Source organism: Saccostrea cucullata, unplaced genomic scaffold (genome assembly GCF_032062105.1).
Source record: "Saccostrea cucullata isolate Sc308-1 unplaced genomic scaffold, CSIRO_AGI_Scuc_v1 ctg176, whole genome shotgun sequence".
Taxonomy (NCBI): Eukaryota; Metazoa; Mollusca; class Bivalvia; order Ostreida; family Ostreidae; genus Saccostrea; species Saccostrea cuccullata.
This window is the reverse complement of record NW_026939570.1, coordinates 622,931-639,976: the sequence shown is the minus strand read 5'-3', so window position 1 is coordinate 639,976 and position 17,046 is coordinate 622,931. Positions and strand designations below refer to the sequence as shown.

The 17,046-nt window shown below is 34.2% G+C and overlaps 2 protein-coding genes across 2 annotated transcripts; one reads left to right on the top strand and one right to left on the bottom strand.

Annotated features, from left to right (window-relative positions):
• Positions 1–5,748: 5,748 nt before the first annotated feature.
• Positions 5,749–8,707, top strand: LOC134253322 (protein-S-isoprenylcysteine O-methyltransferase-like). Its single transcript, XM_062735851.1, has 4 exons — positions 5,749–5,763; positions 6,135–6,393; positions 6,529–6,746; positions 8,159–8,707. Exons 1-4 carry the CDS (start codon positions 5,749–5,751, stop codon positions 8,345–8,347), a joined length of 681 nt encoding a protein of 226 aa, XP_062591835.1. The 3' UTR covers positions 8,348–8,707.
• Positions 8,708–9,165: 458 nt separating this feature from the next.
• On the bottom strand, positions 9,166–16,895 carry LOC134253344 (uncharacterized). The gene is made up of 16 exons (XM_062735876.1): positions 16,813–16,895; positions 15,640–15,852; positions 15,143–15,286; positions 14,633–14,787; positions 13,927–14,020; positions 13,404–13,547; positions 13,219–13,295; positions 13,025–13,114; positions 12,812–12,911; positions 11,870–12,018; positions 11,506–11,633; positions 11,212–11,321; positions 11,014–11,118; positions 10,760–10,890; positions 10,191–10,282; positions 9,166–9,952 (listed from the first exon to the last, which is right to left on the bottom strand). Exons 1-16 carry the CDS (start codon positions 16,843–16,845, stop codon positions 9,771–9,773), a joined length of 1,947 nt encoding a protein of 648 aa, XP_062591860.1. The 5' UTR covers positions 16,846–16,895; the 3' UTR covers positions 9,166–9,770.
• Between the last annotated feature and the right edge of the window lie 151 nt (positions 16,896–17,046).

Below are 17,046 nucleotides of genomic sequence, written 5' to 3'. Positions count from 1 at the left end.
AGACGGGACAATGGTCCCCGGAATTTAGGCCCTGGGTAATTGGCTTCTCTCCCTTAGATTCTAAGATATAGAATTCTGGGCTGTCAAGGCGAATCTTCTCCCAGACATTTTCGGCACGAGGGCCATTGTCCCTTTTCTCGTTGTCTTCAGGCTTTGACAATGGGGACTGTGACTGATAGAGACTCCAATGGGAATTGAATGACCAATTCTATCTCGTAGAGAACGTCCATCACGCGCCTATCACTCCATCGGGGCTGTCTTGAATTCATGCAAATGGACCCGAATTAAGAAAAACCAGCATATGTGTGGTCTGGTCTAGCGACTGGTGATTTTTCTTAAGTTATCATTTATTATTCTCCTAAGAGACAAATGCACATTCATCGGTTTTTATGTCTGGGATACTTCAGATGTCATTCTTAAACTTGATATTAAACTGTGGTGAAAGATTCACCAATTTGTCCATGTGCCACAAATAAATTTCCGGCAGATAAGAAATTTAGCAGTTGCTGATGAATTAGTATGGCTTTAAAACTGATTCTTGTTGCAGTTCCGTTAATATATTTGATCAAATCTAAAAATAACAAGATTTTAAAATTTCATTCCAATTAAAGTGTTTCAAGTATATAAAAAACGACAAGTGGATATAGCATTCTCTGTTTCCTCCTGATGTCTCTAGAAATCTGCCTATTCAATAATTTATTTTTTTAGGGTTACGTAACGATTCTGACTTGATAAGTTCGGTGTAATTAGCCAAACGGAAGCAGTTCTTCAGCTGCACAGCTTTTCATGGCACACTTTCAAATTTCGGTAAAACGGCTTGTCTTGGCTCGAACTTCACTCAATTTTCACAGCAGATCAAAATCTCCTAATATTTAATGATCTTCCCGTCATATCGTATGTCATATCGCTTATTTCAATCGTTTTCAGCACGAAGTTTATCTTTCAGGCACGAATATGAGGGCTTAAAAAAGTATCAACCTTCTTAGATTAAGATAGCAGATGAACGGGAATGAATTTTTGGCGAAATAAGTGGAACCACAGAACTAGCAAGGTGTTTTCTGCATACCCATGTCTTCAATATTAAATAGGTAACTCAAAACGGTGCTTAGTTGTAAGAACAAATTACGAAAATCTATCAAAGTTTTAATCTTCAATTTTAATGCATCGAGACTATAGATATAAGAATAAAAATGCACATACTTACATGTATGTAATTTATATGATTTGAATTAATTCAAGAAGAAAAAGCTCTAAAATCTCTACGTAAACATTGAATAAGTCTCTTGTGTCTTGATAATAATTTGAGTAACAATGTATTTGTTAATCACTATGTTGGCAGTGTTGACTTTCTGAGTAATGAGTACTTTGCGTGTAAATGCTCTTCATAAAAACAAAGTATTGACTCATTGTCTGTGAAGAGATTGATAAGAATAGGAGTTAACGTGCTGAAGACAATCAAGTACGCCACCCACTGTCTCTTTACCTCCCTTTTTTTATTACAGTATATACTGAACCCACCCACCAACTGAAAACCCGCATCGAGCAAACTGAACCCACCAATGGCTCAACTTCCTTAAATTTGAAATAAAAAAAAATATTTGTCACTGGTTAATGGATATTCAGAAGCATAAAACAGAGTTATTATATATAACTGTTCAAGGTTGTGGGGTAATTTAAAAATAAAATAAGAAGACCTTAATAAGGAACCCCGCCAGTTTTATTTTGTGAGAAGAGAATGCCCGCCAGGTTATTATAAACAAGTATGTTTACTCAGTCTGAACGCGGATGGTGGGTGATAAACGTTGTATACTTTTCTGTAAATTAACATGAAATCAGATATAACGAGGATACATTCCTGGATTCTTATACTTTGAGAGGAAATGGATAATTCCATAATTTGTAAAAGATTTGCCTAAAAATGACAGAATCATATGTTACAGAAAGGTCTGTCGGAACAATTTGTATCAAGAAAGTCAACATTTTTTTATAACACCCCCACCCACCCCCATCCCCCGCTTTAAAAGCAAGAGGGTATATAGTAATCGGTATGCCCGTCTGCCTGTCCGTCCGTCTGTTACGCTCCTCTCATACCGCTAAATGAAATTTGATGTAACTTTCACAGAATCTTTATTACATATTGACATTGTGCACCTCCTATTTTACTTTTTTATCCGACACATATTTTGGCTTTCCTAATTTTGGGTTTGTACACTGCCATTACATTCATATGGGAGGCGGAGGGTATCATTTAGTGAGCTCATTGCTCACAGTAACTCTAGTTATGCGCCCGGATCGAAACATTCGAGGCGTCTATTGTTTTTGTCCTGTCTGTCTGTCTGTTTGTCTGTTTATATGTTTGTCTGTTTGTCTGCAAACTTTAACCTTCGCCATAACTTTTGAACCATGATTGAAAGAGACTTCCTATTTGGTAAACATACTCCACTAATTAAGCTTTTTCAAATGACATCAAGGTCAATGACCTTGTGACCTTGACTGTGACCTATATGCTAAAAATAGCTTTTTTCTGCAAACTTTAATCTTCGCCATAACTTTTGAACCATGAGAGATAGAGACTTCATATTTGATATGCATTTTTCAATAATCAAGTTCTTTCAGATGACACCAAGATCAATGACCTTGTGACCTTGACTGTGACCTATATGCTAAAAATGTGTTGTTTTTTTTTAAACTTTGTTGCCGCCGGGCGCATAGTGTTTCACAAACACATCTTGTTTTTCTTTATTTTTGTACTTTAACAAAATGTGGTTCATAGGCCAGACTTGAAAAAAAAATAATAAAAAGGTACTAATTACTTTTTGCAAATTACACTTATTGTTGTTCTATCCTATATTTCTAGTTACCATGATTAGGTAAGGCAGCTTCAATATGTATTATTTTCCTTTTTGTGAAAAAAAATGTGAAATTGGGTTCAGAAAAGGTCGAAAAATCAAATGGACAGACAGACAAACGGATGGATTCATAGCATAAAAACTAGGGTCATATAGCTCACGTATTCCACATGGAAAGTCGGGGTGGATGGTTAGGGGGTGGGGGAGTATTAAAACAGATTCTTAACCTTACAAATCAACGTACATTGCATGCTTTCTCTTTGAAATCTGAAGATTTTTGGAAACAAACTTGTACAGTGACTGGACAATTTTGTGTTGATTTTTGGGCTAATAAATTGATTACGTATAAAAATCAAGATTAATGTTGTATTTATTTTATTTATTTCAAGTTTTAAAAAATATCATTAATTTTAATAAAGAAAGGACCTTGAGCAGATCGTTTCACCATTCTGTTTTCAAAATTGAATCCTGATTGATGTACTCCTAGGCCGCAAGGCCGATGCTTCTTTATCCAAATTTTACAATAATAAGTTTAATTGTTTGAGATTTTTTAGCATCGATTTTCTTCATCCATAAAAGAATTTTCAAATCAAAAATAGAAAAATTTAATAAGGGTGAAAATTCATCGAAAACATGTTGACAAACAAATGAAGTCGAAATAGACGTAACCAGAGAATTAGGGGGATTATGTCACGGATGACTTTTATATATAATAAATGGATTATTAAAACAGATATATCCGTAAATAAAGAAAGAAGAAAAAACCAAAATCACTGCGTCATTATACAGTAATACTGGTCACCTGATGCGGTCCTTGACTTTTGAGATAATCGGTCTGTCGATACTTAATGATTCTGCTCAGTGTCGGTTGACGCCAAAATCATTAAGGAGGCTAGCTGTTTCCAATATTTTTGGTGTATTATGCAAATTTTAAATGTCAATTTATTGTCTATTACTGTCTGTTTTCTTTCTTTCTTTTCACACGACAAGAATTCAATTTTCCAGGAACGATTGGTATTTATTTCTGCCCAAAATGAAGATGCCTGTATAGACACAATCCATTTATAGGAGAATGGATACAGAATAAATACAATTTTTATCCCTTTTTTCTGATCACATGTAGTTTTTTTTTGTTTTTTTTTTGGCAGGTATAACGCTTCAAAAGTTTGTGAAAACCAGGGTTAGATATAAGAGTTAGAGTTTGGTATACAAGTCAATAAAACTATAATAATGGCAGCACAAACAAAGCTGAATTATGAAAACTATATTTATCTGTAGATAAAAGTTTTGATTACAGGGGGTTTTTATGTAAATTAAGATTTTTTTGTCAAAGGTTGCAATTAGAAATGGCTATTGTATCATAATTATATTTATTATTTTTCCTACAATAACGACGACTAATTGCAGCCCGGAGGACCGGGCTGCTCTATACATATAAGTTTAAGTGTTGGAGTATGGTGATTGGGTAGGGAGAAGTTATTCATAATTAAAGGTTTTCTTAACATTGAAAAGACTGTTAATCAGAATGTTCTTCCCTTTCTAAATTACGATATACACAATATATAAACTTCCATTAAGTGAATATGTAAAAATAAATATGTTTTACATATCTAATATATAAAGTTTTATCATTTACTATCAAAAAACGACAGATCCCTTTTTAAATTAGAACATCGAATTTTACTTCTCGCATAAAAACGTACTCTGCGTAGTTCATGTCTTATTTTCTAAAATTAAACATTAATACATTTTTGAATATAGGTGATGCATGTGTCTAACTTCAGTTTATATTTTATGCAGCCAACATTTACACATTCCTAGAAAACACATATTAAAGATCAAGTTTATGTTAGAGATATAATATATAACAGGATACTGATAAAATATACTGTACTCATTTTTTATAACATGTGAAAAATTCAAACACTATAAAAGATAAGTAATAATTAGATCAATTATATATACATCTATATTTTTTCCAATATTTTCATGTTTTAGATGATGACATATATGTACTTTTTTGGGGTGGGTTGGAGTGTATATGTCAGTAATAAAGAAGACAAGGAAGTTCTAAATTAAATTCTTATGGTAGTCGTACTTTTATACAGTATATGACTGAATTTAATACAGCCCATTAAATAGTATTTTCATAAGTTGCTTAAAATTAGCAATGTTATCATAAAAATATATGGTTTTCCGTATAACAATTTACTATATTAATAATTTCATTTTTTATCTTTTTCTGGACTTAAAATTAGAAATAAATATACGGTCTTTTTCCATGAAATCATGGAAACATCTTTATCTTTATATTGTACTAAAAAGTTTTAGCCTACAATTCAGTACCAAATAAAAATATTTTGATCTGTAGTCTTTTTAAACCAAAACTACCAATAAGCCTATTTTGAACTGCTCATTGTCATACAGGTGACATGATGGATATAAAGCGTTTTGTTTCGTTCTTATACAGCTTTTAAGTTTACTTGTAACTTTAACAAATACAGTTGTGAAAGGCAAAATTTAATATATTTATTTCCATACCCGTAATCGGAATTATGTTACAGCTATCAGTAATCGATAAATTTAAACGTGATCATTGAAAAATTCACAAAAAGAAAAGAAATATTTATCACGAAATGTGTTTACAATGGCGTTTCTAGTTGAGAATGGTAGAATAAGTTTGAAAAGTTTTCTTGGTGGTGCCTGTATACATCGTTTTTGTGCCATGGATATCGTACTTAGGAACTAATTTTAATTATTTATATACAATACTTTTACAGTTCTTTCTGTTTTTACTGTATGCAAAATTTATTTACAAAGGTATTATGGCGTATTGGTGCTGCTCAGCTACACCACAACAGGTGGTGTTTTTAAAACCTTTTAAGCTTACTGCTGTATAATGAACTTCTACAAGGTACACGTTTAGCATATTAAAGTACTATAGAGTGTTTTTCAAAATTGATATCATTTGCTTTTATTTTGCATTATATTGGTACCTGAATACTAGCTTTTAATTATGCATGAATAATCTATTTAGTTTTTAGTTATGAAACTGAAAGCATGTCTTATTTTTACTTCCCAAATAATTTTTATAGACAACTGTTAGCTACTGTAACATGTAATGTAAATTTGATGATTTCTTTAGAATGATATCTGGTTTATATAACTGTAATAAAACTATAATTTATATCATGTTATATAGGAGGTGATGGATTTCTTTCAAAGAATGATCATTATGATGTGAACAGGTGAAGGTTTGAGTTACTGTATTGTATATTTTACCAGGTGGCAGTACGAGGTGGCTTCCTTGGTCTGGTGTTTGGACTCGGGTGTCTTATCAGCCTCTCTGGCACCACCCTGACTCATTTTGGGTGGTACCTGATGGCGCTCAGCTTCTTCCACTTCTCTGAGTATTTGACAACAGCAGCTACAAATCCTTGCTCTCTCACCCTAGACTCGTACCTGTTGGACCACAGTCGCGAGTATAAGTTGGCAGCAGTAGCTAGTTGGCTGGAGTTTTTTGTAGAATGGTATTTAGCACCAGGTATGAGTCAAATAACACAGAATTTATACAAACAGAAACATATGTAAACATTTTATCAGCAGAAATGCACATGTATAATTATGAATTTCATCATTTTGTTTACGTAAATTCTGAATAAGACCATTTTTATTTTAGGTTTAAAGCAGTATTATTATATAGCTGTCATTGGTGTACTACTAGTCCTGTTGGGAGAATCTCTGAGGAAAGCCAGTATGATTACGGCTTCAACAAATTTTAACCATTATGTCCAGTACGTCAAGAGACCAGGTCATCAGCTGGTCACCAGGGGAGTGTACTCCTGGTGTCGACATCCGTCCTACGTCGGCTGGTTTTATTGGAGCATAGGGACTCAGGTAATGTCAAGTGGTTTTTATTGGAGCATAGGGACTCAGGTAATGTCAAGTGGTTTTTATTGGAGCATAGGGACTCAGGTAATGTCAAGTGGTTTTATTAGAGCATAGGGAATCAGGTATTGTTGTGGTTTTTATCAGAGCATAGGGACTCAGGTATAGTCGTGGGTTTTTATTTGAGCATAGGGACATAGGTATTGTTGTGGTTTTTATTGGAGCATAGGGACTCAGGTAATGTCATGTGGTTTTTATTAGGGCATAGGGATACAGGTATTGTTGTGGTTTTTATTGGAGCATAGGGACTCAGGTATTGTTGTGGTATTTATTGGAGCATAGGGACTCAGGTATTGTTGTGGTTTTTATTGGAGCATAGGGACTCAGGTATTGTTGTGGTATTTATTAGAGCATAGGGACTCAGGTATTGTTGTGGTTTTTATTGGAGCATAGGGACTCAGGTAATGTCATGTGGTTTTATTAGGGCATAGGGACACAGGTATTGTTGTGGTTTTTATTGGAGCATAGGGACTCAGGTAATGTCATGTGGTTTTATTAGGGCATAGGGACACAGGTATTGTTGTGGTTTTTATTGGAGCATAGGGACTCGGGTATTGTTGTAGCTTTTATTGGAGCATAGGGACTCAGGTAATGTCATGTGGTTTTATTAGAGCATAGGGACTCAGGTATTGTCGTGGGTTTTATTAGAGCATAGGGACTCAGGTAATGTCAAGTGGTTTTTATTGGAGCATAGAAACTCAGGTAATGTCATGTGGTTTTATTAGAGCATAGGGACTCAGGTATAGTCGTGGGTTTTATTGGAGCATAAGGACTCAGGTAATGTCAAGTTGTTTTTAGTGGAGCATAGAAACTCAGGTAATGTCATGTGGTTTTATTAGAGCATAGGGACTCAGGTATTGTCGTGTGGTTTTATTTGAGCATAGGGACTCAGGTTTTGTCGTGGGTTTTTATTTGAGCATAGGGACTCAGGTATTGTCGTGGTTATATTGGAGCATAGGGACTCAGGTAATGTTAAATCTCAATGGTGGTGATCATAACAAAATCATATAAATATACACATGCATGATCTAGCGTACTTGATCAAAATAAGATGAACATGTTGGACAAAGCATTTGATAAAGACATGAAAAAGAAACTGTTACAAACATATTTCACTTCAAGCTTACAAAAATCAGAAAACTTTTATGCAGCAATTATCACTTTCTGTCCAGAAAATAAAACTTAAATGTAGAAAGCTGTTAGGTTATCAGTTTTCAGGGAAGGGGTGTATGTCATTGCTGCATATAGTGCATTGAGGAACAAATAAAGAACAAGTATGTGTGGGGTTAGGTTTTTGCATATTAAAGCATTTCAATATATTAGACCTATTAATGTTTGAATTTTACTTAATTTTTTTTCAGCTTATATTAGGAAATCCATTCTGTTTGATAGCCTATACAATAGTGTCATGGAGATTTTTCAGAGAGAGAATTTATGAAGAGGAGATTTATCTTCTGAACTTTTTTGGTGAAGATTATTTAGACTACCAGAAATCTGTGGGTACTGGTCTACCTTTCATTACTGGCTACACGGGCTACTCAGCGCTGTAATATCTAGTCCAGTTTTAATTCAGAATTTGTCTCAAGAGTGCATTTTAATCTGTTTTACAAACATGAAGATGTGAGATTCTTGGTGATAACATTTTGATTCCTTTTTATGTGTGTTTTATAATACAACTGCATTTAACATAATACTAAATCCAAGAAAAGCAGTTATGAACTGTTAGGCTCCATTGCCACTCCATTGTTCCGAGATGTCTGCTAGTAGATATTTAATGTCTTTCTGCTCATTGACATTTTAATACAAGAAGAAACTTTCCGAAAGTTGTCAGTCATGAATATACATGTGTAAAGTGAAATATTTTTTATGAACAAATGATGCAATTTATATTTATTAAAGGTGTATTTTAAGTTAGTTTGTTTTGTTTTTATTATGATTTAATTTTAAAATATTTACCAAAACATCATAGAGGAATTGTGCACACTGAGTGCACTAAATGATACCCCCAGCCTCCCATATAATTATATACAATGGGGAAGTCCATGTTTTACTCTGGGAGAACCGAAATAAGTTTCAGATCAAAAAGTGAAATTAGGATGTGTGCATTGGCATTAAGTAACTAAGAATCTGAAAGTATCATTAAATTTTACTTAGGGGTATAGGAGGATTTGCGAATAAAAGACGGGTACCATTCAATATTATAGAAAGAATGGCTGTTGTCATATTTTGCTCTGGGAAACCCAAAATATGTATCTGTTATTACAAAACCTTCACATTAAGGGGCTGATAATAGTAGCTTTATGCATGAAAATACTTGTAATCTACAGAAACCCGACAACATCCCACAATTCAGAGAAAAAAAACACACTTGTAACTCTTCAATAGTTTACTGCATTGGTTTATAACGGTTAACATGGTTAATAAAGCAAAAGAGGACCAGCCTCCAAAAGTCTCAAATAAAATGTCTGATATAAATAATAAAATTGTTGGAATTTATTAAAACAAATGGAAAATGAAAATGTATTAATACATAATAAAGATAGCTAAGGGTTGTAAATAATGAAAACAATTAAATCATAAATATTTAAAAAATAACATGAAGGATTACATACAGATAGATATAAACATACAGGTTTATATGAATAAAATGCTACAAATAGGAATAAATCATAGAATTATCACAGTAATCAACAAATAAATGTCAAGTTTGTAAAAAAAAAAAAAGGTAACAAAATCGATATACTTTAGTATGTCCTTTTTGTACAATATACATGTACTTCCTTAAATAACTCATAAAGAGTGCATATTTTGGACGGAAAAAATAAACAAAACTTTAAATTTATGCATATTATTAGAATACTAGATAAATATATTGTAACAAAAATAAAATACTATGGAAAATTTAATTAACATCGTCACAGAAAAGATTTCAACAGTACTTGAGTTCTATTGCATGGGGAGGAGGGTATATCCTCAGTTCAGTCCCTTCTTTACGTCATCAGACGAGCCTCCAGATGAGCCTTGATCTGAGCGTAGGGAAGCTCGTGATCCAAACGAGTCCTTGGCAGCCATTTTGTTGAGTTTCTCCAGTGTACTGAGGGAGGGAAGAGCGGGTACAGGGGTGTGGTCGTCCTTGGAATTCATCACCTGTAGGCCTGTAATGTTAGAAAATATCTACATTATCATACTGTCACAGACTCAGAATATAGGAATGACCAGGTATGTAGGAAGTAGGTATTTGACTCTAAGATTACAGAGCTATACTTAATTTTTTTTTTTATTTTCACACACAGTGAATCTTTAATGCAGATTAAGAACCTCTTTCACAGAAGAAATGATAACAGATATACTGTCAGTATTTTACAGCTTTATAATTTATTTGTTACATGTTACCTTGGTCAGCCATGTCCCACGCCTCCCTGTCAGCAGAGTTGTCCATTATATACTCCAGAACCCGGTCCAACTTCAGGCGCCGAGCCCGCACACTGTCAAATAATAACACAAGCAACATTCAGTGTATGTCGAAAAATAATGTAACATCAAATATTTTACTAGTATGTGTGGATTTCAAAATATCATCTTGTCACAGATCATTAAAATTTTTATCTGTTTTAGTTCAAACTCAGAAGAACTTTATATGTTATAGTTAGGTTCCATTGTCACACTTTATCTGTCTGTATACACATTTAAATTGCTACTCTTAGTTTTTGTCATTTTCAATAAATAAATCTTGATGTTTAAGTTCGTTAAATAGTGTTCCATCTGTTATTTGAAATAGAATGTCTTTTTACTGTCCATGTCATCATGATTTGATATTTTGGTGAAAGCTGTTTACAATGATGTAATCAAATCATGTACAGACTGATGCTTCTAGTCCTAAGCTTAAACCTGAACTCATCTAACCTGATATAAAGGTAGGCTTTTAAAGATACACGTCCTGATTTGAAATATTTATAACTCACCGTAGATCTGCAGCCTCCAGCATACAGAAGATGATTTTAGCCACAACTTTCTGCAGCATGGGGTCCTTGGTTCTGGCAAACATACTCAGAGACTCCTTCAGCATGGTGTGATCCATCAGTAGTTCACATGTCTGTAAGCAGAAACCCATCAAAAAAACTTCTTAAGGGGCATTTTTACATGATGGCTTCCTTAAAATAGGTGTCCACACAATGTTATGATTTATACCCCAGGAACAAAGTTAGGCATGACTTACATGTCTATTTTCTGCATAGTATAGGAGGATTTTTCCAGCCAAAAGGAACAGCTTTTCATCCATGGTATTCATAGGAAGCTCCAAAAGAACCTCAAGTAGATTTTCCTAAATAGAACAATTGTCATTTTTACCAGAACAGTTATTTTTTGAGTAATTCTTTAACTGTAAATGCAGAGCTCAATTTACAATGACACCTACTTGGGCACAGATCATGTCAGAACTCTCTATTGCCAGAAGCTCTAGTGTTTGTAGAGCATATCTCTGAGTCTCCACATCATTGCTTCTACAAAGGTGGATCAAGGCCTGAGCTGCAGATAAAGACAGACATTTTAAGTGTTAGTTCTTCATATCAGTGTATTAACATTTAAGTAAAGACAAACCTTCAAGATCAAAGCAGAACTTTCAAGTTGGTATCATGCCAGACATAATATCTCTGACATGACAATCAGAGTTATTGACTTGATCACTAGTTAAGTCCCTTGATACAGTTACCTGGAATATTCCTGGAGGTGATCTGGACTCGGATATCTCTGTTGAATGCCAGATCCAGGAAGATGCTGGCCACGGTCCTCTGACAAGTTATTGTTCCTTGGTAAGCCGCACGGGCCAGGTCATCCAGACTGAAACAACACACATTTCTATATAAATATCCTGCCATAATAACATTAATGATAATTTAAGAATCTGATATAACTTACACAGAGCCACTGTATTAAAACAGGCAGTTTATTGATATCTTTTCACCAATATGGCCTAGCTCTTCATTGTTCACAAATTCATGACTTGCATTCTGTAAAAACCTGTGATTTTTAAAATACTTCAATTCATTTCTCACAAAACATATGGCGACATTTACCCATGATCCATGACTACGGCACTCTTGTGTTCGTCAGACTCTGATACTATTCCGTAGATGGCACTGGCAGCTTCCTGCATGATTCGGGAATTCTCTGAGTGGAGTAGTGCTGTCAAAGCCTTCACTCCTCCTATCTCCACAAAGTTGTCCTAAAAATAGGCAGGACATACAGTGAAGGCTGAAATCTATTTAATATTCTGAAATACCTTGTACAATGACACAGACCCACTGAACAGTATTGTAAAAACACAGCTACTGTTATTACCTGTATGGAGGGGATTGTGATGATTAATTACCTGTATGGTGGGGATTGTGATGATAAATTACCTGTATGGAGGGGATGGTGATGATAAATTACCTGTATGGAGGGGATGGTGATGATTAATTACCTGTATGGTGGGGATTGTGATGATAAATTACCTGTATGGTGGGGATTGTGATGATAAATTACCTGTATGGAGGGGATGGTGATGATTAATTACCTGTATGGAGGGGATGGTGATGATCAATTACCTGTATGGAGGGGATGATAAATTACCTGTATGGAGGGGATGGTGATGATAAATTACCTGTATGGAGGGGATGGTGATGAGTAATTACCTGTATGGAGGGGATGGTGATGATCAATTACCTGTATGGAGGGGATGGTGATGATCAATTACCTGTACGGAGGGGATGGTGATGATCAATTACCTGTATGGAGGGGATGATAAATTACTTGTATGCAGGGGTTGATAAATTACCTGTATGGAGGGGATGGTGATGAGTAATTACCTGTATGGAGGGGATGGTGATGATCAATTACCTGTATGGAGGGGATGGTGATGATCAATTACCTGTATGGAGGGGATGATAAATTACTTGTATGCAGGGGTTGATAAATTACCTGTATGGAGGGGATGGTGATGATAAATTACCTGTATGGAGGGGATGATAAATTACCTGTATGGAGGGGATGGTGATGAGTTCCTCTAGAGCCTCCACTGCATGCTCCTGTGTTCCTTCATCTGTACTCATTGCCAGAGCTAGCAGAACCTCCAAACTTAATCAAACAGAAAAATATAGCAAAAAAAGATTATAGCAGTCAGGTATTTTAAATTCTACAGTTTGATATAGTCTTTATGGATACAATGTTTAGAAGCACAGTTGACTCACCCTCCCTCTGCAACGATTCTGAATTTGTTGTCGTCACCAGAGGCTGCCATGGCTGCCAGCTCATAGGCCGCTGTTCTCTTGTCCTTCAGTCTGAAATAAACCGTGGGCATTGAAGGTTTTCTTATTTACAAAGGCAACAAGAATAGTAGACACACTGGTTACATGTAAGAATATTCTTTACAAAGGGAGCTAACCTTCCATTGCGAGCGGCTGCCATCACCATTTCAATATCCCTTTCCTGAACTAGGAATTGTTCAATATAATCTCCAATCTGCAGAGAAAAAAAAGTTCTGAAAATTTTCCCTTTCAAATGAAATATATAGATATTCAAATATTTATAAAATCAAAGGTAGACTGACTTTTGTATTTTCTATTTTACCTCCAGTCTGAAACTGAAGAACAACACGCCCACAACAATGGCCGACAGAAGGAGAAGGAGGGACTGCATGGCGAAGAATATCGCGGTGAAGACGTTCTTATGAGAGCAGTCACTGATAAACTCCCAGTCCTTACAGCCATGATTCTGAAACACAATACTGAATACAATCTTATAGATATCAAAGAATATCGCAGTGAATACATTCTTATGAGAGCAGTCACTGATAAACTCCCAATCCTCATAGCCGTGATTCTGTAATACAATACAATCCTATCTTATGGATGTCAAATCAGGAATTTCAGAAAGTCTAGTTTTTAATTTTTTCTTTGCACAAAAATTTAAAGTTGATCTGCATGGTATCTCGAGCAGTGGAGAATTAATATCTTTAAAAAAATATGTTTAAGATATCCAAGTAAGTTTCAAGTTCCAACCACTTTTTCTTCATATGATTTAACTACAATAGCTGGAATCAGATATCTTAAAGTTTTTTTTCTGACAATCACATATAAGATGAAAAACTTACCACAATCACCATCCAGGAAGTGGCAGACATGTAAATAGCTGCTCCTAGTGTCCCCAGAGAAGCCAAGAAGTACGCAATACAGAAAATAAATCTCCTGTAAACAAAGTATTATAGTGTAAGGTCAAGAAGTATGCAATATTGAAAATAATTCTTCTGTAAACAAAGAAATCAGTAGTGATCAAGAAGTATGCCACACAGAAAATAAATCTCCTGTAAAGAAAGTCATTTACAGTGGTGAATGGTGATTGTAACTAGTACCCTTTTATATGTTAATTAATCAAACTTCTTTTTGAATATTTATTTATTTAAGTTGTATATTTTCTAATTAACACACAACAAAACTATCAGAGGCATTAACCACTGCCATGTTTGTGGTAGACTTTATCAAATAACGTGTGATTTGCTTTTATTCACTTTAATTGGAAATAAATTCTATTTTATTAGATCTCTAATCTTATGTTTGCTGCCTGTTCCAACTCAGGGTTAAAAAATTGGGTCAGTATAATTATATACATGTTGATGGGATGAGAAAATACAAGTCTTAGAATGAAAGAGAAAAATTATCCTTTTCTGGTGGTTTAAAAAAGTTTTTAGTAGAGCCACTTTTTATAGCCAGTAAGCAGAGAAAGGGCAAACAAACAATTTTAAAAGGTGACCTTAGCATATACAAATCTGACTTTCAGACAAATACTTCTTAGTGACTTACAAATGAGTGTTATTTCCAACATATCCTCCAACTCTTGTGTACTGGGGACGGAACAAAACGGCAAAAATAAAAACTGGGAAGGTCCAGAGAAAAGAGTAGTAAAAGGTCGTTACCAGGGTCAGACAGGTGGTCAGGAAGTGCATGTACAACAGGCCCTGAAACACAAGATAAAGATTCAACAATAGCTCATACAATAACAAGTTATACAGAAAACTGCCCATAACCTTCACTCATAGAATTTTATGCATTACTGCTGCTCAAAATTTTAGCATAAATGAAACTGCTTATAGACAGTGTGATATCATAGCTGCTTTGCATCAATCTGATCAAAATCAGATCCTCGATCCGCTCCTTTGTTTTTTTATTGTCGCTACATGAGGTAGTGACAATAAAAAAACAAAGGAGCTGGACAATATTGATTTTAATCAGATTGTGCTTTGCATAACAAAAGTATTCATCACCAGAGACTTAGCTATAATACAGTTTGTAAATTAAGTTATATATATATACATTGAAGTCTTTCAGTAGTTTCTCTCTCAGTGTGAATGCTTTGATTTCCTTGTACAGTGGGGCCTTGACGTCGGTTGTTTCGTTAGCGTTCAGATCCAGGTTTACTGTGGAGGATCCCGCCACCGACTGTAGGTCAGACATTGACTGAAATAATGGAACATGGTATAAGTATTTAGTTCATATTTCTCTATAGAAATAGAATATTGAATTACATAATGTAGTTTCAACTCTTATCTATGAGCACAGACTGCCACATTCATTCATTGAAAAAGAAAACCCAATGTTATACAGGTACTATTTTTCTTTACAATTGAGATGCATGCCATGGAGAAGAGTGTAGATATAAAATTTTTGTTTGTTAGTTCTCAATAAACAAATACTCTGTATTAAGACTGGTACATATGTATAATATAATTTACATGATATTAACAACTTGAGAAAAACATTTCTTCTTTTATTTTCATTTGATTTATGAGGAAAGAATATAAAATTCATACATCAGATTTCTTTGACAAAGGAATCATCTTAATCACAGAGTTGTCAACAATATCATAATCTCTGATGAGAAAGGCATCCCTGAGGTACTGCCCCTTGTAGCGAAGTCTAAACTGGTGATCTGGGTAGCCAATCTCAAACAACTTGTGCAGCATGCGGGCTCGGATCCGAGCAATCTTGTCATTGAAATTTACAACAACAACAAATGTTCGGTGCTGAAAAAAATTATGATGTATTATGATTAAGAATTTTTATGTTTAACATGTTTAATATACCTATACCTGTATATATAATACATTCTGAACTGAAACAAAATCAATAGATATAAACATACGTGACTACACAAGAAAAGTAGGAGATAATGCAATGAACAGGTCCGGCACAATCTCTTGATTAAGCTATATAGCTTGATTTAGCTATATAGCTTTATTTAGCTATTCAGAATAGCTTGATTAAGCTATTTGCTCAGATTTTTTTCAGATGTGTTATTTTTTCAACATGTGCAAAAAGTCGCACCTTGGTGCAGTGGAAATATTAAACTTTGTTTTCTTCTGAATACAATGCATGTAGAAATCACTCACCAAATTGCGTCTCCTTGAGAGACTTTGTACTCAAAGTTTTAAAAGTTTTGGGGCTATTGATGAGTGACCACACAGTTATTTATTGAATGAAATTATAAAGGAGGCCAGTTATGGCCAACAGGATAATTGATTGGTAACAGTTCAACACAATGAGAAGCAATCATACTTACCCACGCCTCACTGCACACACAGTTACTCAAACAATGGAAATTCATATTTTGCTTAAAAGTATTAAACAGCAGCAATGTTAAGAATTTCTATGATTTAGGTTGTATTTTTGATAGTCCATAGTACATATATGAATAGTCAAATATTTGCGACTTTTTTGTTTATTTCTTTCAAAAAACGTTTTTGTGAAAAAATGCATATAAATATATTTATAAAGCTATTTTGAATAGATTAATAAAGCTTTATAGCTTAATAAAGAGATTGTGCTGGACCTGATGAATAACTACCCAATAGACAGTTTTCATTATCTGTCAATTGTATTTTGTGGAAAAAAAACTTCAGACAAAATCATATTAAACTGAGAGGGTAATGAAAGCAGTAAAATATAATTTCCTTGTCTATATTATGTATTTGAGAAAAACTCACCGGAAAAGCTTTACTTTCGATGTAAATTAACATGTTAAGGTTTGAAAAAACACAAGCACCCTTGTTCTTGTTTACATTGGAAACTTTCAAAATGGCGTAAAATATCTTAGATAGCTCGTACATAAAATTCAACAAAAAAGTTTAGTTTTAAGTATCTAATTTGATAGAAATTATTATATCATTAATTTCATTTCAAGATTAATAAAACATAAAAATGCCAGATAATTATTGATT

Bases quoted from the DNA above. Each gene is read 5' to 3' on its own strand.
- LOC134253322 (XM_062735851.1), top strand. The intron at 6,394-6,528 runs GTATGAGTCAAA...TTTTTATTTTAG, and splicing joins AGAATGGTATTTAGCACCAG to GTTTAAAGCAGTATTATTAT. The intron at 6,747-8,158 runs GTAATGTCAAGT...ATTTTTTTTCAG, and splicing joins ATTGGAGCATAGGGACTCAG to CTTATATTAGGAAATCCATT.
- LOC134253344 (XM_062735876.1), bottom strand. From the start codon at position 16,845: ATGTTAATTTACATCGAAAGTAAAGCTTTTCCG. The intron at 13,548-13,926 runs GTAAGTTTTTCA...ATTGTGTTTCAG, and splicing joins CTTCCTGGATGGTGATTGTG to AATCATGGCTGTAAGGACTG. The intron at 10,283-10,759 runs GTGAGTTATAAA...ATTATTTGACAG, and splicing joins CTGGAGGCTGCAGATCTACG to TGTGCGGGCTCGGCGCCTGA.